The sequence below is a fragment of the Eubalaena glacialis genome, chromosome 9 (genome assembly GCF_028564815.1).
Source record: "Eubalaena glacialis isolate mEubGla1 chromosome 9, mEubGla1.1.hap2.+ XY, whole genome shotgun sequence".
Taxonomy (NCBI): domain Eukaryota; kingdom Metazoa; phylum Chordata; class Mammalia; order Artiodactyla; family Balaenidae; genus Eubalaena; species Eubalaena glacialis.
In genome coordinates, this window is record NC_083724.1 from 71,456,834 (window position 1) to 71,481,783 (window position 24,950).

Here is a 24,950-nt window from a genome sequence, read left to right on the forward strand (position 1 = left end):
ACTTCATATGTTGAAAATAGCAAATACCCCTCCCAAAACTTAAAGTGATCTTTTAAATTACGTTATAAAATTATTCATACAAGAAAAGAGATTGGGGCTTCCCTGGTGGCGCAGTGGTTGAGAATCTGCCTGCTAATGCAGGGGACACGGGTTCGAGCCCTGGTCTGGGAAGATCCCACATGCCGCGGAGAAACTAGGCCCGTGAGCCACAATTGCTGAGCCTGCGCGTCTGGAGCCTGTGCTCCGCAGCGGGAGAGGCCGCGATAATGAGAGGCCCTCGCACCGCGATGAAGAGTGGCCCCCACTTGCCGCAACTAGAGAGAAAGCCCTCGCACAGAAACGAAGACCCAACACAGCCATAAATAAATAAATTAATTTAATTTAATAACTATTTAAAAAAAGAAAAAGAAAAGAGATTGTGTTCTTCTGTTAAACCTTTTTTAAAATCATGATTTTCATTTCAGACATTTTTCAGCCTGTGAGGAAACACAAGTCGAGATTGCTTTGGACTTGAACACTAATGTAATTGAATGAAAAGTGTCACGAGTGTAAAAAATATTCTGTATTTGTTGACATTTCTTTGAGGATTCTTACATAAGGGAAAGGCACCTTTCAATTTCCACTCTGACAACCTCCCAGGCACAGGGGCTGTATTCCTTTGCCTTCAGGTAGACATGGATTCCGTGGAAATACTCCCGGGCAGCAAGTCCCAAATCTCAACAATCTAGATTGTCTTTTTTTCAGCTGCTCCAGTCGGTGCAGCCTCAGATGAAGGCTAGAGAGAAGTTTATCGAGGAGGGTGTTGTTCCAGGCAGCACGGCTGTCCTCCGTGGCGAAGAGGTTGAAGATCTGCTGGAGCATCAGATGGTGGTGACAGGTGCCTTGAGTCGTCTGGATTGGGGTGATATTCTCTCTTTTCCAAGGAAATTTGAAGTCGGTTCTGTCCTTTAGGCACCACTGCGAGGGGATCCTTTGCATCTGTTCCAAATGTTGGAAGACTTCCTTGTTTTCCTGGCTATGGCTTCTAGGCAAGTTCCAGCCAAGAGAGCAAGCAGGGATGGAGCAGAGCATCACTCCTGCCACTAGCAAATAGATCTGGGCCATTGAGAATGAGTGATTCACTAGATGGCCGCCAGGGGGCGCGCGGGCACCGCCAAACAATTAGTGGGACGCTTCCTTCCCTGGAACTGTGGACAGCGTCCTTCCCTAGGCGGCCGGTAGAGGGCGCAGGGTTTGTTTGGGAAACGCCGACTACCGAGTTTGCAGTCTGCGGCTGTGTCCTGCAGCTCGAGAGACAGGGCGAAACGTAGACACTGAGGCTGCTTTAATAGTCAGCATAGTGCGCGAAACACCTTCGTTTTCTCGGTGCTGAATGTTGAAGAGGAAGCCTTGTCGCGGCCCGGCCAGCGACATTTTTGTCTGGTTGGGAACCGGAACCTTGCATTTTCGGGGCTTCCCCTGAGTTTTGCGCTTTATTTTCTCACAGAAACTTGAGCGAGGCAATTTTGGGGAAAGAAGCCTTTTTCTGAGCGGTCTGAGGTGGGGAATCAGAGCGATTCCCAGCCTCAGAGAAAGGGGAGCCGATTTTACAGCTTCGGGCTCGTTTCTGGCGCGAGGCAGCGAAGGCTCAGAGAAAAGGGAACGCGGCGGCGGCGATGGGACGACAGGACGATGTTGGGGACGCCCTGGGGGTGAGTCGGAGCGCGGCCACCACCGGGGCCGAGGACGCGGGAGCTGAGCGCCCCTGTAGATGCTCTGGGACTTCATGGTGTCTTTCAAGGATACAGCGTTAAAGTGAGGGAGAAAGTACTGAATATCTGAAAAGTAGGAATATTAAAAAACTCACAGCATTTTATTTTTTATATTTTAAAATTAATTTTATATTTAACTTAATTCATATCATATTTAAATTAAATACTTTAAATGTTTCATATTTTTATAATGAACTTATGTTAAAATATTTTCAGTATTAAGCATAGAATATTAAAATATATTTTCATATTCAAATACAGCATTTTATTAAACTTTATTTAAACTATTGTCTTTATACTAAAGTATTTAATATAATTAATTATTTGTTTATTTATTTTAGGCTGGGTTCAGTCTTCGTTACGGTGCGCGGGCTTCTCACTGCGGTGGCTTCTCTTGTTGAGGAGCACGGGCTCTGGGCGCGCAGGCTCAGTAGCTGTGGCTCGCGGGCTCCAGAGCACAGGCTCAGTAGTAGCAGCACATGGACTTCGTTGCTCCACGGCATGTGGGATCTTCCCAGACCAGGGATCGAACACCGTGTGCCCTGCGTAGGCAGGTGGATTCTTAACCACTGCGCCACCAGGGAAATCCCGAGTATTTAATGCAGTTTTACTTTTCTACCTTTAATGGAAGCCAACTCATTAATGTTTTCAAGATTACTTTCTCACTTGTTTTTAATTGAGGGAATTACCATGTTTGACAATTTCTAATGACCCCGTGATAGTCTTAACTGATTTTTAACTCATGTTCCTGAAATGTCTTTCCCAGGACCTCACCTTGACTATATGGTTAGAAAGAAGAGTTGGTGTGTACAAGCAACTGAGGACATTTAGCAGGTCAGACTTTTTCATTTTTCTTTAGTAAGAATTTTATACACTAAGTGGAATTTGCCCAAATGTCATTTACATCATGAAGGCTTACTTTGTAAGACTGTCAGGGCCATGCAAATGGAGGTCAACTTCATTTCTTTACTTAAAATTTTTATATTTCGTTCCTCGTGCATATTTTGGTATTAATTTTCATTTTAAAATATTGCATTAAAACATCCTTTATCTTGATGACTTAGATTTGGTGTCTTCTTACCATTCGTGCTTAAGAGAAGTACTAGCTTAACATTGCCCTAATGCTAAGCCAGGAAATAGCTTTTGAATTAGAGTATTGTGCCGTTCCATGGCTGAAAATCTAGGAATGCTTTACTTCTCATCACTGTCTCCCCCATATGTATATTTCTAACCATTTTCCTGGTCTCTACAACATTATTTTAATGTCTTTTTTTTAAGGATGAAAAAACCCTTTTGACTGCCTTCATCTGATTTTCTCAACTCACACCCCCTTGGCTACGGTAACCACAAATCTGATCTCTATTTCTCTGAGGTTATGTGTTTGTTTTTAAAGTATAATTTAACCTGTCTTAAAAATTAACACCAGAGGTGGTCTGAAACAAAATAAGGTGAGGAAAAGGACTATTTATCTCATTTATACTAGTCACAGAGCAGCTTTTTTTTTTTTTTTTTTTTTTTTTTTGTGGGGAGGAGGTCAAAACACTTTCTTAGATGCTGCAAAGAGCTTCAGATGTGGAAGGATTTCTCCTTAATGTACTGGGCCCTGCTCTAAGGGTAGAGACTAGGTCTTTACTCCTTCGCAGGCCTACAGGCAATCCCTCTCCTAGAGTTTGCATTTGGGGGCCTCAACATGCAGACCCCTGAGTGTTAAGGAACCTGTAGTCAGAGCTTCTCTTGGCTGGGCTGAGGGTGGACTATACAGGTTACCATTTGTTATATTAATACAAAAGGCTGCTATCATTCACTCTGTTCAAATTCTCAGCCTTTACTTTGCAAACTTTATTTTATTTGATCTAGGCAATGTCTTGTGTGACCACAACTAAAGTTGTCTCCATTTTTTAAAAGAGGAAATGAAATTCTGATGTCATTTAAATTCAGGAGCCCCAGATTTTTGTCAGAGTGGAGCCTTCCGCTGCTCCCAGGCTCTCCGCTTCATCAGCTCTGAGCACTGGCCCTCAGCTGCACTGAGCACGCGGTGCTGCCTTCATCCTAATCCTGCCTCTGAAGTCTGTCCTCCCTGCTCCCTGGAGGGCAGTCACCATCCCTGCCTTACTTTCCTGGAATCCACATTGCCAAGCGCGTTGTCACATATATGTGCAGTCAGAACATTTCTGGTGACAGAATGAAGAGAACTGCATGAATTTACCCTTGCTGTTCATTTTTATGTCACCATTATCTGTAAACTGTCAGAAAATGTGAGCTATGATCCTGTAAAGAAATGTGGAAGAATTTAAATCTAATGTATCAGTCCCTTTAGAGGAAAATGCAGAGAGGTGAGGCTAGTTGTATTTTGGTGCAATTTAAGAAGTGGCAAAATAGAGTACAGGGTCAAACCTCTAAGTATTCTCATCAGAATTGAAAAAGAGATATATTGAGACTCAGGTTTTTATTTCAACCTTGGGTCTCATTTAGATGAATACATCCTATTGGATTGACACTCTTTCATGTTCCAGGAGTGTGTTTAATTTCCAGTGTAATAAAAGAAGAATTGAAGTTGCGACATTCTATGTTGCCCATAAATGGAAGACAAATTGCAAAAACATGGAAACAACACTGGGATAAGTAGAGAAATGACAATCCTGGCCTATTTAAGAATCTCATTTGCAGGCAGGTACTCAGAGCAGCTGGATACAGGCGCCCACAGCCAGACACCTGCATCACCAGGCTCACTGGGGCCTGCCACCCTCCTCACTGATGACACCCAGGATGATGTTCTCCAGCCCTGTCTGCACCCTTAGCTGTGACCTGGCCCCGAACCACGGCCTGCCAAAGCAGGAGACCCTCACAGTCCTGCCCCTAACAGGGAGAATCTTCTTTGTTTTCCTGCCTGAAGGACAAGAAGGTTTTCAGGTTCCATCAGCACCAGCTGGCTGACAGCCAGTTCCAAAACGCTCAGGCCGCCTCATTCTCCATGAGACGATACAGCACTTCTCCTTCGTCTTCAGCACAAACAGCTGAAATTCCTCACTGGGCTTGATCAACAGTGGGAAGATCTGGAGACTAGTTTGGTGCAGGAGATGGGGAGGAAAAGACCCTCCTGGTCAATGAGGACTCCAGCCTGACTTTGAAGAACTCCTTCCAAAGGACCAGGCTCGATCTGAAAAGAAAGTCCATAGCTGCTGTGCCCGGGACAATATTTTGCCCGGGACAATTTTCACAATAAGGCGTGAAAATCAGAGTGTGCTTTCCCTGTATGTTCAACCTCAGAGAACCCAGGAGTGGGAAAAGGAGACCTGGACCCAGTCTTCTACAATGGAGTCTTCTCTGCTTAGAGGTGGCCTCAAGCGCGTCAATATTCGCTCAGTTCAATGACTTTTCTTCTGATTCAGTTGTAAATGCATTGAGTCATCTCAGCACATTGTTTTTCAATAGTAAGTGGAAACAATACTTTTGAATGGACAGAAAATTTATTTTTAATTTGTAATAATTAGAATTTATTTCTCTATGTTGATTGTTATATTTACCAAATTTATTCTTCATATTATGATATGGTCAGCTTTGTGTCTTATTTTCCTTTGCTTTGGGGGTGCAAAAGGTATATTTTAAGTGTTAGGTTTAACTCATACTCTTAAAGAAAACCAGAGGGTCCTTAAACCTTTAATCTGCCTTAAAATCCAAAGGGAACATAAATAGTTTTATTCATTTCATTGGTTCTTAAAATATTTTGAAGTATCTCTGCTTTCAGGATTTTACTTGTGTTTTTTAATATATTGGTAGATAAAACAAAGATATTACTTTCTTAATGGAGCACTCTGTCAGAGAAGACAGGCCTTAAAGAGTAAAAAATTAGCTTGAAACCCTTTCTAGGATGTGAAGGAGATGCACAAGGCATTATGACAGGTTATAGCAGCTGGAGCTGTTCTCTTTTACTTGTTCTTTCTCGGAGAAAGCATGTCTAATGGTTGCTGATTCAGTTTCAGCAGTTGCATGATCAATAAACTGTGAAATATATTATAGAATCATGGAATTTAAACTTCAACAAAGAAGTGTAAATATCCCTTGTATTGTTGGCGCTGTGGTGGGTGCCAGGTACAATGAAAATAGTAGACCCATTGCCTGCTATCACAGAGCTTGCAGTCTGGTGGAGATATGGGTAACTAGGTGTTCAATTGAAGGAATGCTAATGCTGTGACAGGGAAAGTACAGGTTCTTGGGAGTATGTGAGCTTGCATGGATCAGGGAAAGCTTCTGCAAGAGCAGTTGGTAAGCTGACGTCCCAGCGGTCTGCAGGAGTTTGCCAGGTAATTGCATGATGGTCAGTTTTGGCCATGTATGGAGATCATCTAGGGTAGCAGGTAAATATGAGGGTTTGGAGCTAATGACCTTTGTTTGGAGATGTGAACCTGGGTAAAGACATGCATATGGAAGTCAACAGTCATAGAGATGACGTTTGGAACTATTTGGGAGGTTGAGACTATATGTGCAGAGAGGATGAAGGGTGGGACTAGCATAGATCTTTGAGGAACACCAATTCCCTAAGATGAGAGTGTGGAGTCAACAAAGAAAGGAGAGGAGGAGGAACAGAAAAGCAGACGATGGTGGTGACTTAGAGACCAGATGAAGGTCAGACTTTAAAATGGCGGGTGTAATGGCAAGTATCTGATGCTTCGGACATGTCAGCCAAGGCTGCTTCACATTGATCTCTAACCTCAGTAAGATGTAGCTTATTGGCAATATCTTATGACCTAGTAAGTATTTTAAGAAATTAATCTCAATTTTCAAAATATTTTATTCCTCTCATTTGTTTTAAGCAAGGGTCTTAGAAGACCCTTAAGGCTTAATAGACCCTTAAGGCTTAATAGATTAAGCATTCAGCTTTATATATATAATCAGGGTTTTTCATTGGAGAGTTTTATTCACTTCTTCAAAATGTCATTTTATATGGATAAGTTGCATAAATATTTGCAATCTGTTTGCATCAAAATGCTTTTAATTTCAGCATGATGTAAATTTAAACTTAATATATTACTTTCTACTTAATATTGATAAATATCTCTGTGCCAATGCACTGATTGCATTTTGTTTTGATGCCCACTAGAGAGCCATAGGTATTTGTAATCTAGTGTTTGGTACATCCGTGAGAATATTTCATTTGCTAGTAGAAGTTAAAAATTTGTGTGTGTGCTTTGCACAATACTTAAAAAGATGATCCTATTTTAATTCACAGAGGTAGAATTTTTGCATAACAAAATTATGAGCTCAGTAAGGCACAAATATGGCATTATATCAATATCTTTTGGGGACTTCCCTGGCAGTCCTGTGGTTAAGACTTCGCCTTCCAATGCAAGGGGTGTGGGTTCGATCCCTCGTTGGGGAGCTAAGATCCCATATGCCTCAGGGCCAAAAAACCAAAACATAAAAAACACAGAAGCAATATTGTAACAAATTCAATAAAGACTTTAAAAATGGTCCACATCAAAAAAAATCTCTAAAAAAATGTGTATCTTTTGAGTGGACATGAAATAATGGCTTTTACTCCTTTGTGCATACCTGTCACAATAACAACTATCATCGCTATGTTTAATATGTCCCTGGTGCTTTAAATAATCTGCTCACTTAAGATAACTTTATGACTTATTATATTCTCATTATATAGAGCACATAACATGCGATGGTATGTTGAATGGAATATAGTAGTCTCATTATCCCTATTCTAAAGCTGAGAAAACTGTACTATAGGAAAAAGAAAACAATTGCCCTAAATCATGCATGAAGTTGAAGGAAGACTAAGGAGATGCCGAGCTAACAAATTTACTGGTCACCTGAGAAGACAAGAGTCACTCACAAGAGAAGATGCAGCAAGACTGTCGTTTTCAAACAGTTTTACTGGCACAAGTATGTTCAGCTTATTACATTTATCACTTTTATTAACAACTCTGAGGACCAATGATGTCCCTAACAGTGTGCAGGATACTGGGTGGGAATAAGAAGTGTAGCTGGAGAGTGAGCTGAGTACGGTACCTGATGCAGAGGGAGATCTCTTTCCTAAGCCTGATACGACTATGCTGTTCCACTCCCAGGTTTGCTAAGACCCTATACTGCTCTGCCTCCCCTTTGGCCTCCTCTCGTCCCTGCTTGCTCAACCACAAACATGGCCAGGAGTTCTGCGTCCCTGCTGCTCCAGAGCCTGTCCCATGAGGAAGGAAAGGCGAAAAGTCCTCAGTTGTACACTTTCATTCAGGCTAAATTGAGAACTGGGGAGCTGAGCTGCTTTGCCCAGCTTTCATCAGGATGCAAGAAGGCCTTGGAGTTAGATGAAAGTTATTCTCCATCAAAATATTTGGGGTCCTCTGGTTTGTTCCATTTCCCTCTGAACTTGAGACCTCAGGAATGCCAAATTCCAGTGCTGTTTTGGGGAATATGTGAAGTTTCTTGTCTCTGTTCCTAGAGGCTGATTGGGACATTTGGGAATCTATGTGCCTGTGTAACCCCAAACATTCCAACCCATGGCTGTTACAGATCAGTATCATGATGGAGAAGGGGAAGGACTGGGAAGTCCAGTTCCTGAGACTCGTTCTTTAATGGATTTTCTCAATTTGTAAAGCCCCTCAGTATTTGTCAAGTTCCTATGCTTTTGTATGTGCTTTGTGAAGGGCTGTATTCATCCTGACACAAATGAAGGCAGCTGAGATGGTAGAGGGTGTGCAAGGCCACTGTCAGACTCCCTCCCTAACCTTCCTCCGCCTCAAACACTCAAAGTCAGCTCTCAATCAGAACTAGAGAACCTCTTCTTTTCTCTAAACCCGGTTCCCGGACTACTGCATCCTTCCCCCAAACGCAGCAGAGACAAAAGAAAACACCCTTTTTTAGAAGAAACAATTTACTTGTGAAGAATGAACTTTGCTGTTTTTGAGAGAGACCATTTTGTTTTCAGAAGATGCCTTACCCCAAGGCTTCCTTCCATATTCCGTTCCCAGTGGGACTCCCTCGTGTCAGCCTCTTGCTGGACTAGGACCCTGGAATTCCACAGGGCCAGCCAGCAAGAGGGATGCCTGAGATGACAGAAGATATGAATCACCTTTCTGAAGAGAGGGTGGGGCTGGTGTCACATGAGTGCCTTTCAGGTGAGCTCTGCAAACCAGAAATAGGAGCCTGGGTGTGTCCAGCGAGAGTGGAAGCAAAGAGAGCGTGGAACGTGCTGAGAAGACTGCTCCACTGGGAAGAGATTCGTTCAAGACTAATGCCCAGGAACTAGAATTCGAGGTCGGAGGTTCAGTGACACTAATAGTAAGGTCCATGTGTGTAGAGCGGTGTCATTTTACAGCTCTTTCACACACATTGCCCCAGGCAATCATCACAACAATCCTGGGACTCTCCCAGACACAGACTATGAAACTTAGGGAGGTTAACTTGTCGGAGTCATTACCCCAAATTTTGCCACCAAAACAGTCATTGTTCCACCACGTCTCACACTGTCACTTGGTGGGTAAGTGCCATGGCCCAGCTTTCACATGGACGAGCAGAGCGTGGGTTAGAAGTGTCCCAGGTCCTGACTTCTTTGCTTTCTTGCTCTGAGTGTCTCCTCTGGGGGGCCATTATTTTCTGAGAGTACAGGCTGTAGGAGGTGACATTGCCAGCAATTATAGACCTGGGACTGTATGGAAAAGAGAACTAAGATCAAACCCGGGAGGGCCCAGGATTAGAGAGCAGAACCTTACCTTTCATAGCTCCTGCTTTTTTCTTCCTGCTTCTGCGTTGCTGCTGAAAGACCAAAAAATGAAAGAGTTCAGAAGCTATTTTGTGCCTTTCTCATAGTAAGGAAGCAACAAACATTATTAATGAAAACCGTTTGTGACTTTTTGCATTATTTGAGGTCTCTGTTATTTCCATATTATTCATTTTTAAAGTAGATCCAAGTATTTTCTACTGATCCTTCTTTCTCAAAGAATTTTTACTACTTCCCAGAAAGTCTTTCAGAAGTATAATACACAAGGACTTCCCTGGTGGCAGAGTGGTTAAGAATCCGCCTGCCAATGCAGGGGACACGGGTTCAAGCCCTGGTCCGGGAAGATCTCACATTCCGCGGAGCAACCAAGCCCGTGCACCACAACTACTGAGCCTGCGCTCTAGAGCCCACAAGCCACAACGACTGAAGCCTGCGCGCCTAGAGTCCATGCTTCGTGACAAGAGAAGCCACTGCAATGAGAAGGCTGCACACCGCAAGGAAGAGTAGCTCCCGCTCGCTGCAACGAAGACCCAATGCAGCCAAACATAAAATGTAAATAAATAAATAAATTTATTTTTTAAAAAAGAAGTATACTACACAGAAATTGCAAGTATCCTCAACATACAGCACGGAAATTTCACACACTGAATGACATTGTGAAACTAGCACCCAAGTTAAAACTAATAGATTTTGCCCAGGACCTAGCACGTTTCTTATGTTGCCTTCCAGTTGCTACCTCAGAGCAGCTCTCCTTCTCCTCCCTGAGGGTAGCCACTCTGTGACTCTAACAGTCCTGCTTATTTCTGACAGACACACTTTTATGCCTCTTGTGTATATTTACTCATTGAATCCTGAGAATAATCCTATGAAAAAATACTACTATTGTCCCCATATTAAAGATGAGGAAACTAGGGAGCTTAGTGTTTGTGTTATTTGTCAAGGTCACACTGCTATTAATAGCAGAGCTGGGATCCAGTGCCATGAACACTGGCTCCTTCTCACAGAGGTTTTGAAAATCCTAGAACTCTCCTTTCACTTGTGCTCTCTTCCTGTGGCTTTCACTCTAACAGAAACCTTGAAGCTGGAAACGTGCACAGAACCAGAGCAGCTGTGTGGCTGGTCAGTGAGTTGGAGGGACTGAAGGTATGTATAAGGGAAGAATGGTTCAGTAAAGCAGGACTGGGGAGAAGGCGGGGGGAAGGTGCCAGGATCGGCAGTCAACACCATATGTCACCAGCTTCCCTGGAGGAGATGACTCCTTCCCACAGGTATTTGCACCGACCACTCTTTCCTGGTGGGTATAAATCAGTTACACCTATGACATCAGGACTAACCATTCTCCATAATTTCCAGGACTTCCCTCAGTTCCATGGAATTCCACCTTTTGACAAGCATTTCCTGCAATGAAAGTGGTAGGACTGTTCCAAAGGACAAAATGGACAAATACTAGTCTGAAATAAGTTTACATAGAAAAAAATAAGAATGTAGGTTTCAGAACTTAAAAAACTCAAGAAGTTTTCTCTCATAAGAATTTAATAAATAAAACAAAATGCAAATTTAATGAAATAGAAAGGTGAATATTTTCTAAATTTTAATACAATGTAAGTATAAATATATTTATGTGAAAACATAAAAATAAGATACAGAAATAAATAAATAAATAAGCAAATAAACAGAATAAATAAATAACAGGGTAGTCATTGCTTAGGGGCTGATGCCCCTGAAGCTGAATAATTTTAACATATACTTGCTTATTACTACTGACAAAGTAATAGCTGAATTAATACAATAAATTCTGTGATTAAAATTGAAATAAGAGCCTTCTGAAATGACCAAACACATATGTGCAAGGGTGATAGGGCATCTTAGTCAATGAGAATCCTTTCAAGGTGACCCCAGGTCTCTATCCATAATTCTTATCCTTTCTTGCAAGTTGGTTGATGAAGACAAGGATCTCATGATTTCCACTCTGACAATTTCCCAGGCACAGTCACTGTATTTCTTCTCTTTCAGGTAGAGATGGATTCCCTGGAAGTACCTCTTCACGGCCAGTGTAGGGCCCGTCACTCCCAGGGCAGATTCTTCCTCTCCCATCGCCTGCACCAAGCAGGCGTCCAGGTCCTCCAGCTGCTGATGGAGTCCAGTGTGGAGTTTGTCCAGGAGGGAGGTGTCCCAGGCGGCAGAGGAGCGCTCTGTGTGGAAGAGGTGGAAGATCTGCTGGAGCATCTCGTGGAGGACAGAGGTGGCCTGGGCCTTCGGGAGCTGGCTGCCATCCACCATGTCCTGGGGGAAACCGAAGTCTTTTCTATCCTTCAGACAGAAGCTAGGGGAGATTCTCCTCATTTGGCCCAGAAGCATGAAGTTCTTCCTGCTAATCCGCACATGGTTCTGAGACAGGTCGCAGCCCAGAGATCCACCAGGGCCGTAGCTGAACATCACCAGGGCGGTCAGTAGAGAGAGCACGAAGGCCATGGGGCAAATGAGGCTGCTGCTGGCCTGGCTGAGACAGTCGTCTGGAGGAACCTTGCGGGTAGGTTCTCTGATGACATTCTTTCTAAGCAAGGCCATTAAATAGGGAACACAATAATTTTCATTTTCTAAACATTTCTATACACTTTTACTTCCTTTTTTGATTTTCATTTATGTATTCTCAGTATGGTCTACGAAGATGTCATCATTCTAAACTATTAATTTTGCAAGAAGTTTAATTTTCCCAGTAATTTCAGATGTGCCCATCCAAATGGATATTTATTAATCAAATGAGAAAGGTTTTTGTCTTAAAGTCAGAAGTGATGTAGGTTTGTAAATACACACATTCTATATCTCTCATGCATAAATGTTGGTCTTCTCTGTTCCAGGAACAAATTTTTAGCCCTGATCTTAGGTTCCATTTTTACCTCTTACTTTACATAGGAAGGCAGGCTCTCTCAGCCGTATGGTTTCTGTAGTTGCTTAGGGATTTACCAGATCACTCTGGCATAAGCTCTTTGAAACAAAAGGTGGGTTTTGTTTAGTGTTTGATTTAGAGAAGAAGCTGATTATTATGAGTCCATGAGCTTCTCCCATGTTTCCTTTCCTTCTAGAACATGTTCCTTCATGTCCGTGTGGTCATGCTTCAGGGGACCACGAGGTGAGGACTGTTACAGATATTGTCCTTTCTTTCCACCATTTTCTTATTGGAGACCTATAGTCCTCCACAGGCTGGGCCAATACCCCCACCAGGAATCCTGGTTCTTTTCAGGAGAATATGGGTGTGAAGGTCCTAATTCCAAGAGAATTGTATTTCCCCAGCAGCACCTCACTCACAAGGGAGAGATCACAACTAATCACACCCTCTCCTCTAGAGTGACAGAGTCCCCTTCCTAACCTGGCCTCCCTCCCTGAGGGCAGGCTCACCACATCCTGAGGACTGTAAAATCTCCTTGCTGTGAAGGGGCTTGTTTATTTGTTGGGAAAATAATTCATCTTCCAGGACCCTCACCCTTGCCCCTGGAGTGTTTGTGTGAAGGACCCTAGTCTTCAGTGGTGACCTCCTCCCCTCCTGACCCGTGTCCTCAGGTATCAGAAGTGTCAGCAGCCCTCAGATGCTGAGAGCAAAAGTGTGTTTTCTCTAAGGAGGTGGAGGAATTATCCAATTCGAATCATTTCACCCTGAGTAGACACATAATGTTTATTTTGCCAAATATAAATTTTATTGTTCAACTGTTTTACTACAACTAGTCAACACTTGTTATGCTCAAAGTTTCTGAGCTGGGGGCAGAGAATTCAGCGATGGTGTTGTCTCTCATTAAAGCTTATGTCACAGAAACCAGTGAGGTTCAGTTGTCCATTCAGTCAGTTGATGCCACTGGACTTCTCCCTTCCTCTGTCTCTGTCTCCCTCTGAGAATGCAGGGCAGCGAGGCCCAGGATTAGGTCAGAGAGAAATCGCCTTCTTTCCTTTACTTGTGTGTAATTTTTCATTTAAAGTTTTTGTAACTTATATTCACTTAGCGACTTACTGGACAAGATTTGTCTTGCTGCTCCTGCATTAGTTCTAATTCATGATGAGGTAAGAACAATAAAGGGAGGTAAAGAAAGGCAAAGGGGCTCCAGTCTCTATCATTTTCAAACTTTACATTTTTTGTTTATCACTACAACTGTCCTAGAAAGTAAAATTCGACAGCTGTCTTGTGGGCAAAAAGAAAACAAATGTGAGTCTGAATGTCATGAATGAGAAAGAAGGGAAGTGATTTTCCCCTGACACAATGACAGATTCTAAGTTAGCAAACTTCAGGGCAGCACAGTTGGGGACGAGGCTATGTCAGAGGAGAAGAATGAGGCCAATGTGAAAAATAGAAAGGCAGGAACATGCTTGCTTCTGCCAGAAGCTCAGAAAAGACCAAGTCCTGGGTCAGTTGACTGCCTTCAGCTTCGCAAGACCAGCTCCCTCATTTTTCTTTCATTTAATCCATGTATGATCAGTTTTGAGGAGAGAAGGAAGAAGTCACACCCACCAGCTCACAAGTGACTGGCAACCAGGACCCCAGTTGCTAGAACACTAACCCTGTCTGGGAGGATGAGCAAGATCAGTCTTGCTGAGCATCCGTCTGGGTGATAGATCCACGCAGGCAATGAGAAGGGTACTTTAAGAAAACTAGAATTAAAGGAAGGGAATTAGATGATTCCAAAAGTTCCTGATCTTATCTGGTTAATAGTAATCGTGATATTAAAAAGTAATAACTGAATTTTATTGCTTGCTACTAATGGACTAGCCACTTTCTAAGTTCTTTAAAATTTAGGGACTTCCCTGGCAGTCCAGTAGTTAAGGCACCGAGCTTCCACTTCAGGGGGCACGGGTTCGATCCCTGGTCGGGGAACTAAGATCTCGCATGCCCCGTGGCGCAGCCAAAAAGTAGAAAAAAAAAATTAACTCAACCCTCTCAATAACCCTATTTGGATCAACCTCACTTATACAACTGGAGAGAAATATAAATCTGGACCAATGAACTGTTCCAAATGTACCAAAGATACAAGGGCAAACCTTAGGGTGTTTACAATGATTTGTCTGAAAGCGCCCATTAAAGAAAGTGAAGGCTGCACATGAACATGATATTTAGGAACCAACGAAATAAGCAGACAGAGGACAGTGAGATGACAAAGGACCCTTATTCCACTTCAGGTGCCAAAGGGTTACTGTCTATGGTTTTGTAGGGCTACATGGGGTGTGGTCTGAGTCAACTGAACTGAGTTTAGGCTCTAATCAAAATAGACAAAATCACTATTAAGTAGTTAGAAGGGAATAGATTTTTCTGCCTATTGGAAAAAAAAAAAAAAAAAAGGCAGTTTCCCACTGGCCTAGTGGTTACGATCCGGCACTCTCACTGCTGTGGCCCGGATTCAATCCCCGGTGGGGGAACTGAGATCACACAAGCCACGCAGCACCAAGTCTAAGATTTCGTGAGTGATTTCTTCCATGAAATATAGTAAAATAACTTTATTAACCCTAGAAGAGCTGACCCCTGGAATCTATGTATTTTTAACGCTTGAGTTTTCTTGTGAGTTTAAGAAAAAAAAAAAAAGCACCTAACAATTTCTAGCCATGTGAGCTCTGACGTTTCTCCTTCAGGATGACAACTAAAAAGTCACTCACCATCTGGTTCTACAAGAATAAAGTCATTAGCCACAGCAGTCCCTGACCCCAACACGCCCTGACAGGAGTTCAGGGTGGAGATCAGGAATGGGGCACTCTCTGCTCCGGGAAAACTGACAGAATAGGCCTGCAGATAGTCAGATAATTTCCTGAGAAAATTCTGTGAATCCAATTTTTTGCAACTTCTCATACTGAGAAAAGCACTAAAATCATTAATAGTGACAAATGCGCCTCATGACTAGCAGCAACCTTCTACCAAGATGTGCCTTGATTGCACGTATCCCCTTCACCACAATCACATATATACTGACGTCCCCATTATGTCCTTGGAGCAGTTCGTCAGAGCTGACTGAGAGGCTGTCCTCCAGGCTATGGTCCTCAGTAAGTCCTCCCAAAAAACTGAACGCCCACCTCTTATGTTGTCATTTGTTTCCAGTCAACAAGGACCTCCCCGATTTTCCAGACGATCTCCTCAGGTCAGCCTGCTGTTCGCATTCTCAATGAAGACACCTCCATTTCTCACCTACAGTCCAGACTGGACATCCTTTTGTTTACTGATAGAGTCCAAATAAGAATCTCTACTCTTTATTGTTCCAACTATTGGTTAAGATGTGGGTACCGAAGAGGCCTTATGTATGACCAAGACGGAAGAGCCTACGTGCTTCCTAGACAGAAGCAGTGAAGGTTTTTAATGGGCTCCTTAGCAGGGAGAGTCTGGCTTAAACTCCAGAGTCAGCCTCATGGCCTTGTATAGTTTTCTTTATTTAAATTTCTAGCCTCAGCCCATTAAAACATCATAAGATAATACTGAAGAATTGAAATAAAAATATTATTTAAAAAATCATTTGTTAATAAAATGATATTTTCAGCAGTAATGTAGGAATCGTTTCTGCTTGTTTTAGGACCCTAATCCTTAGGAAGGTTTCCAAACCTCTAAATGTACTTTAAATGTCCTTCTGACTTTAAAATACCTACTCAGTGCTGTATGCATCAACTGGAAAGAACAGAAAGATGATTGATCCATCAGTGCCCTCTTTCCAAATTGCCTAAATTAAATAAATGAATTTCCACTTAGCTCTTTGTTGCTTTTAGAAATTGTGACCTTCCAGTGTGCATGTTACTGACACCTGTCCTGCTGGAAAGGCTCTACCCCAGTTGTTGCTAAATATATTAAAATCCCTGCCTGTGTCCCTTCTATTCAAGCATGTTTTATTTTGTTTGTCTTTCAAAGGGGCAAAGACATCACGATGGAATGTACGAAATTCCTTGGATTGCATTGTCCCCAGGAATATCCTTCCCTGCTCTGTGATAACTTGCTGGGTCCTAAGGACGAAACAAGTTTGCAGCTGGCACTGAGGTAACCCTCGTCCCTTCCAAGACTCTGCAGGCTGCTGTGGTATCAGTGCTGGGGACACTGCTAGTGGCCACGTCCTTGTGGGAGAACTCTGTGCTATCGCACGCACCTCAATCTTTTCTTCTCTGAAAAGGAATGTCCTGGAGAAACACTTGCCTCAGTGCAGCTCATCTGTGTCCTTCCGTGTCCTGAGGACCTGCCGCTGTTCCAGTGAACGCTTTCAACATCTCTGTTCTCCTTCCAAGTTCTCAAGCTGCTGCTGCCTTTCAGCTCCATGTTTCCTGCGCTTTGGGCTTTTTGAACAAATAAGAGTCCTGAAGCAGGTGAGTTCCTCCCAGTGCAGTCAGCACGTGGAAGTGCGCAAATAGAGGCACAGGTGAGCTCCTGGATTCTCCAGCATTGTTCATTGTTGGGCAGGGTGCCATCTAGTCACTGTGTTTCTCTGGGAGCCTGGACAGTCTGGACCTGCAGTGCTTGGCAGGCGGAGAGGGTGGAGCCATATGAGAGTTTCTGACAAACCTTGAACTTTCACTCAGCTTCTGCTTTCCATTGGTGGCTTTGTAGTCTTAAGGGGAAATTGACAGCCAGCAACCCTAATGGAGAAGGAAACAGCTGTATGAATGGGCAGTACAGCTTAATGCAGAGTGAATGGGGAAAGTACACTATGGATTTGTACACTGGGAGGAACTGAATGATTGTGATATTTTAGTGAAAGAATGGGATCCAGGAAAACAGAGAGGAAGGGGAATTGTGCCATGTATCAGAATCAGCAGATAGATGTATGGTATATTATATATGGTATATTTTATATGTAGCATATTTTATACTATGTATTCCTATATATGTACCATATATGTATATTATTATATATAAAGTTACATACAATTGATGACACACTTTCTCCCAGTTCTGTTTTTTAGGCTGTCATTGTTTTGCAGTCAGTGACCGAGAGAGGGGGAGGAGAATTCATTATTCCCATTTAGACCTATATGAAAACTATAGGAAACAACACACTACCTGTTTTTAGCCCTCACTCTGTGGATGATACTCTGCTAAGTGTTCTTAAATATTCTGGTTGGTCTAATATTCAATACAACTCTAGGGATATTTCCCCTACTTTATATTTGAGGAAACTGAGGCTCAGGGAAGTTAAGTGATTCCCCAGCATCATACACGTGTCCTGGCAGAATCTAGACTCAATGCAGAAACCCATATCACATATAAATAATTATTTAACTTCCATCCTCTGTAATTCTCAAGCCCTTTGTTTTCTTCTTTGGTGCTTTCTGAAGATCATTTTTCCCTGGTTGACTCCTAAGTGCACTGGCTACTCTACCTTTGTGCCCTCTGCAGACTCTCCTTCTCTTTCTCACTCTTAAAAGTTGAAGGTCCTCATGAACTTTCGGTCATCATCTCGTTCTACGCTCTACTCCTAAGGAACGACATCCACATATGCTGCTACCAGTGGGAAGTCTGTCTTTAGATGTTTCTTGGCCACTTTATAGAGTCCATCTGCTTTCTCCCCTTCTTGAGATGCCTCATTCCAGATTCTGGTGAGAGAATCCCCTTTTCACTATCTCTCATTGTAATAGGAAACTTAATTGAAATAATTTAGCATGATTACTGTTTTTATATCTTTTATCTCTTCCAAACTGAACTCTCCAGAAGAATAGGTTTGGCATTTTCTTTTTTCACCTCTGTATTCTCAGAACTATCATATATCCGATGTAGAAATATGAAGTTTTAAAATATAACCTGGGACTTCCCTGCTGGTGCAGTGGTTAAGAATCCGCCTGCCATTGCAGGGGACACGGGTTCGATCCCTGGTCCGGGAAGATCCCACATGCCGCGGAGCAACTAAGCCCGTGGGCCGCAACTACTGAGCCTGCGCTCTAGAGCCCGCGAGCCACAACTACTGAGCCCGTGTGCCACAACTACTGAATCCCACGTGAACTAGAGCCCATGTGCCACAACTACTGACCCACGTGCCACAACTACTGAAACCCGTGCCCCTAGAGCCTGTGCTGCACAACAAGAGAAGCCATCGCAATGAGAAGCCCTCGCATTGCAACGAAGAGTAGCCCCTGCTCGCCACAGCTAGAGAAAGCCTGCGCACAGCAACAAAGACCCAGCACGGCGAAAAATAAATAAAATTTTAAAAAATAAAATAAAATATAAACCACTGAAATAAATGAATGATGAGTAGAATTTATCATCCATGTTTCAGTATACCTTGCAAATTAAAGCTACTTCTTTTTGTAAGAATAAAAAAATCCAAGATGTCATCTGGGGGAGAGTTTCATAAATTAAACAAGAAAATAATTTGAAACGATACAGAGGTAAGCATATTTTATTATATTGAATACACTATAAAGTTGAACATGATATTATATGAACAAAACTATTTAAAATACCATACATAGTATGACTGAGATAAAGTAGAAGAATAAATAGATGACTACATTAGAGCCCTTTGCACTTTAATCACTATCATTTTGACTCCTGGTCTGATCATTTCTAAATCTCTACTGTATATGAGTCTAGTTCTGATACTTGCTCTGTCTCTTTAAACTGTGTTTTTCACCTTTTAGTATGGTAAGTTTCTGTTGAAAGTTGAACATGATGTATGGGGTAAAAGGAACTGAGGTAAATTGGCCTTTAGGGTGAGGATTTACATTTATCTTGCTAGGAGGTTGACTGTGTTTACTTCTAGTGCTGGGCTGTGTTTCTGCCCTCTTTATTTTCCATATCAGCCAAGCTGGCTTATCCTTTGGGATTGGTCTTCTTGAAAATAGATTTATTAGACCTGTTTGACAAGTAACCACCATAGGAGACAGGTCTATATCTTGTTCACCATTGTATCATTAGTACAGAGTTCATAATAATTACTCCAAATAATTATTAACAAAGAGTATTCTTAGATTTTCCATTAGACCTCCCATCAGAAGCTTCTACTGACCTCGCATCAGAACCTTATATTGAAGTAATTATTAAGCATCATTAGATGATCCAGTACATTTCTACTGAGCCTCTTGGTTCATCCTTCTCCATCTCACAGTGAAGACGCAGGGTGGTGAAAATGTAGGGCATAGGATGCTAGATAAAATTAGCCTTCTCTGCTTTCCTGGTGTCAGAGTCTTTGTAATGTTTTACGTTCTTTTTCATTTAGTATTTTTCTGGGCAGGGGTTGTCTTGCTACTACTGAATTACTTTCTTTATCATCTTGAGTTGAGTAGCTTAAGAGGGAAGCAAAAATGGAAACATAAAGGGCCCATACCATGATTTTCCATAATGTTCAATACATCGTTGATTTGCTTCTCCATTCAACTTTCTTGGAAAGCTGTCCTTGCATTTGATGTACTGAGGTAAAAGGAAAACAAATGCAAGTCTGACTATGATGAGAGTGAAAGAAGTACAGTGACTCCCCAGGTGAAATAATGACAATGGAAGTTCTTCTCTTGTTACCCTTCCACTTGCTCCAGTATGGGTTCTGCTGATTAATTTCAGCAAATCAGCTCTCACTAAGGTCAGTTCTGTCTGTTTCCCTTGTAGTGGATGGTTTCAAGCGCAGAGCAGCTTACTGACATTCAACATCATATTCATCAAGGTAATGATACATTATCACTGTAAGTGATTAAATGTCAGGATTTAAAGTAAATCAAATCTTGAACATTGATATGAGTTTTCAATACATCAAATCCATGAAATCTCTTCAGAAGCAAAAAATATTTCAAAAAGGGAAAACAATGCAGAGAAAAAACTAATCCACGTCCATTCTAGGTTCCACCCTATGTCTCTCCTCCAATTCAGATGGCAAATATCTCAAACCTATTTTCTGTATATATTGTCATTCCCTTCTCTTATTCATGCTTCCACCTTCTCCACTATGGTTTCTGCTGATTAATTCTACCAAACAAGCTCTCACTAAATGGCCAATGCCATCTCTTTTCCCAATGTAGGAGCACTTTCTATCTACGTTTTCACGAATGCATTGAATCTTCTAAGCAGTTTCAGTCTTTCAAACATGGTCTTCTCACCACTCTCTCTTGTCCTGTTAACATATGGCCATTCCCCTTGCTTTCCTTTGTGGCGTTCCCTCCCTTTTAAGGTTAAGGTCATAGGATTCAATTTTCAGTCCTTTTCTCATTCGATACTCTCCTCCTATTTGATCACTTCTTCTGTTCCATGCTCTACACTTCATGGAATTGCTTATAAATTGCCATCTCCAGTATCCAATGGACATTTGCACTGAAATGTCTACTAGTACTATAGGTAATATCTACTGCTTTAATTTCTATATCCTCGCATGACATGATCCACCTTCTGCTGGGGGAATTCCATTTTCCCACCTTCTCACTGTAGCACCAAATTTAACTGATATTAATTTCTACTACAAATTAGTACTATTTTAAAATAAATTAAATTTAATTGTGAATTAACTGATTTTTAAAAAATATTTATTTATTTATTTGGCTGCGCCAGATCTTAGTTGCGGCACACGGGATCTTCATTGCTGCGTGCAGGATCTTCATTGCGGCATTCGGGATCTTTGGTTGCAGCATTCAGGATCTTGTAGTTGCTTGCGGCATGTGGGCTCTTAGTTGCGGCATGCAGGATCTAGTTCCCTGACCAGGGATGGAAGCCGGGCCCCCTGTATTGGGAGAGCAGAGTCTTAACCACTGGACCACCAGGGAAGTCCCTGTATTAACTGATTATTGTTTTTAGGTTACTTTCCTTTAAAAAAAAAAAAATCAAAGTTACCCGAAGCAGAATTGGATTAGTTATGTTCACCTCTAGGTCCTGAGGGCAACACACGACCTGGCTAGAGGAAGTCTATTTTTATTTCTAACGTGAAAATCGTAATGATGGGTCAAGCAATTGTAACATATATTCTTTAATCAGGTTGCACATTCAGTCTTGGTGTTTCTTTCTTAAAGAAAAAAAGCAAAACAGGAAGTTTTCTATAGTAAGAATTTAATGAATGAAGAAAAATGATAAACTGACTAAATACAAAGTATGTATTTTTTCTCTTAACCACAATGTATACATGCACATAATATTATATGAACAAAAATAATTTAAATCTTTATAAATAGTGAAATAAGTATTAAAATTGATAAATAAATATTTAAGTAGATAAGTAAATAGATAGATCAGCATGGGCATCTGTGATGGACTAGTGCCTGTAGAGTAGAACATCATGTTGCTGACTATTCCTGAAAACACTTGACAAATTAATTCAATTCAGGGTATGATGAGAGCAGAAATGAGTCTTTGACATGGCAGCACAGGTGGAAGTGTGGTCTTGTTAGGCAGTGAGAATCATTTCCGTGTTGAAGCAGGTGTGTGTCATTCCTTCCTCCTGAGTCTTTCTTGCAAGTTTGTTGATGAAGAGAAGGATCTCATGACTTCTGCTCTGACAATCTCCCAGGCACAAGGGCTATATTTCTTCTCTTGCAGATAGACAGTGATTCTGTGGAAGTATTTCCTCACAGCCAGGATGGAGTCCTCCTTCAGCAGGGGAGTCCCTTCCAGCCCCGCCTCCTGCATCAGACAGGCTTGCAGGTCAGTGAGCTGCTGATAAAGTGCAGTGCAGAACTTGTCCAGGAGGGTCTCATCCCAAGCGGCAGCCGAGCCCTCTGTGCTGAAGAGCTGGAAGGTCTGCTGGATCGTCTCATGGACGACAGCGATGGCTTGAGCCTTCTGGAACTGGTTGCCTCCAAACGCCTCCTGGGGGAATCCAAAGTCATTTCTGTCCTTCAGGCAGGAGAAGGGGGAGCTTCTCCTCATTTGTTGCAGGAGCATCAGGGCCCTGGTGTTAGCCAGGCTGCGGGTCTGAGGCAGGTCGCAGCCCAGAGAGCAGGTGGAGTTGCAGCTGAGCAGCACCAGGGCCAGGAGGAGGGACAAGGTTGGGGCCATCGGGGACCTTGTAGATGCTGCCGGCCTGGCTGAGGTGGGGACTCTGTGAACCCTGCTCTCTAGGTTCTCTGAAGACCTTCCTTCAGGCCTGGGTCTTAAATAGGGACATATTCATTTCCATTTTCTGAATGTTTCTTCTTACTTTCTACTTCTGTTTTTGCTTTTCATTTTGCACTCTCCAAATGGGTTAGGGCAGCATTTCTCAACATTTTTTTCCCCATTATTGCTTCTTAGCCTGCCCGCAGAGCCTTTTTAGATAGTTTTTTTCCTAATTGCCCCCAGTATGAAATTTTGGTAACACAGATATACTGTGTATCTATTTTTTTACTCCATGGGTATCTTTACTTTATATGTAGAAAGAGAAAGTGCAAAGCTTACTGTTTGTATTCTATGCAGGGTTAAGAATGACATAAAATTTAAAGCTATAAATTAAGTGGAAAAGCTATTGAATTTTGTTATAACTTTATAACTAAGTTTGCAGAATGATTTTTGAGGTAGGATATTTACTTATATAAATAGTAATGTATCAAATTACATATCCATATAAAATTTATATAAATACTTTATAATAATACCAAAGTATAGATATACTTAAAAATCATTTAAAACTGCTCAAAATAAAAAAAAAAACCAAAAAAAAACTGCTCAAAATCATTGAAAATATTAAATTATTTTCTTAATATTTATTTTTCGGTAATTTAAATTTTGTTTCATATCAGAAAATAATTTTTAATTTCACTGGCTGCTAGATATTCATCCAGATATTATCAACATTTTTTTCTGTTTATCACTTGCCATAATTATGGATGTGTTGAACAACTTTAGTAGAATTAAACAATAAAATATCATAGAACCTTCCCTGGAACCCCGCACAGCACGCTTCTCTACGCTGTCGCAAGAGGGCGCAGGATGTCTTTTGATCGGATGTGTTAGGGAAACGCCGACGTCGGAGAGTTTTCAGGTTCCGCGGTTTGGGCAGCACGAGAGGGAGGGGGTGGGTCCTCACGGAGCAATTTATTCTGGTGTAATAGTGAGAAAAAAACCCTTCTTTTTCGCGGTGCTGAGTGCTGCAGAGGGAAGCTTAATGCGGCCGCGCCAGCGACATTTTTGTCTGGTAGCAAGCCCGGAACCTTGCATTTTCTGGGCTTCTCCTGAGTTTTGTGCTTTATTTTCGCACAGAAACTTGAGCGAGGCCATTTTTGGGAAAGAAGCCGTTTTCTGAGGGGTTTGAAGTTGGGAAGCGAGTTGGGGCCGATTTTACAGATTCGGGCTCGTTTCTGGCGCTGTGCTGCGAAGGCTCAGAGAGAGGGGAACGCGGCGGCGATGGGACGACAGGACGGTGTTGGGGACGCCCTGGGGGTGAGTTGGAGCGCGGCCACCACCCGGGCCGAGGACGCGGGAGCTGAGCGCCCCTGTAGATGCTCTGGGACTTCATGGTGTCTTACAAGGATACAGCGTTAAAGTGGGGGAGGAAGTACTGAATAACTGAAACGTGGGAATATTTTAAAACTCACAGTATTTTATTTTTTATATCTTTAAATTAAATTTATATTATGTTTTATTTAAATTAAATATTTTAGAATTTTTTATATTTTAAAATATTTTCTGAAAATATTGTAAATATTGAAGGTAGGGTATTAAAATATATGGTTGTTAAAACACAGCATTTTATTAAACTATTTAAACTATAGTTTCTTCATACTAAAACAAGAATTTAATATAATTTTCCTTTCCTAGCTTTAATGGAAACAAACTCTAATATTTTCAAGACTACTTCTTTACCTGTTTGAGAGAATTGCAGTGTTTGACAATTTCTCGTGACTCTGTGACAGTCTTAAATAATTTTTATTTAACTCGAGCTTCTGAAACACCTTTCTCAGGACCCCAGCTTGACTGTAGTGTAGAAAGAAGAGTTAGTGTCCTGTACAAGCAGTTGAGGACATTTACCAGGTCTGATCTTCTCATTTTCTTTGGTAAGAATTTTATAGACTAAACAGAAATTGCCCAAATTTCATTGGCAACGTGAAGCCTTCCTCTGTAAGACTGTCAGCGTCATCCAAATTCAGGGTCACTTCTGACTTTATTTAAAATTTTGGTATTTTCTTCAGCATGTATGTTGTGACGTTTTCATTTTAATATATTGCCCTAAAATATTATTTATCTTGATCACTTAGATTTGGTGCCTTCTTACATTCCATGCTTGAGGGAAGCCCTCCCTTTCATTACCCAAATAGCCAGGAAATAGCTTTCAAAGTAATGTTGTGATCTTCCATAGCTAAAAATACAGGCATGTCCCATTTCTTATCACCCTCGGCCCCATCTACATTTTATAACCTATATCCTGGTCTCTATAACTTTTATTTTTTTATTTCGTTTATTTATTTATTTATTTATTTATTTATTTATGGCTGTGTTGGGTCTTCCCTGCTGTGTGCGGGCTTTCTCTAGTTGTGGAGACGGGGGCTACTCTTCCTTGCGGTCCGCAGGCTTCTCATTGCCGTGGCCTCTCTTGTTGCGGAGCACGGGCTCTAGGCGCATGGGCTCAGTAGTTGTGGCGCATGGGCTTAGT

General features: G+C 41.9%; 3 protein-coding genes across 3 annotated transcripts; all 3 read right to left on the reverse strand.

Moving 5' to 3' along the window:
* Positions 1-590: 590 nt before the first annotated feature.
* On the reverse strand, positions 591-1,104 carry LOC133097212 (interferon alpha-13-like). The gene is given in 2 exon segments (XM_061199111.1): positions 591-740; positions 742-1,104. Coding segments are annotated over 2 exon segments (513 nt in total).
* A 10,257-nt stretch (positions 1,105-11,361) lies between these two features.
* On the reverse strand, positions 11,362-12,045 carry LOC133097213 (interferon omega-1-like). The gene has a single exon (XM_061199112.1). It carries the CDS (start codon positions 12,043-12,045, stop codon positions 11,362-11,364), a length of 684 nt encoding a protein of 227 aa, XP_061055095.1.
* Positions 12,046-21,811: 9,766 nt separating this feature from the next.
* Positions 21,812-22,381, reverse strand: LOC133097214 (interferon alpha-1-like). Its single transcript, XM_061199113.1, has one exon. It carries the CDS (start codon positions 22,379-22,381, stop codon positions 21,812-21,814), a length of 570 nt encoding a protein of 189 aa, XP_061055096.1.
* Between the last annotated feature and the right edge of the window lie 2,569 nt (positions 22,382-24,950).

What these genes read in the sequence shown, in the direction of transcription:
- LOC133097213 (XM_061199112.1), bottom strand. Translation starts at nt 12,045, where the DNA reads ATGGCCTTGCTTAGAAAGAATGTCATCAGAGAACCTACCCGCAAGGTT.
- LOC133097214 (XM_061199113.1), bottom strand. Translation starts at nt 22,381, where the DNA reads ATGGCCCCAACCTTGTCCCTCCTCCTGGCCCTGGTGCTGCTCAGCTGC.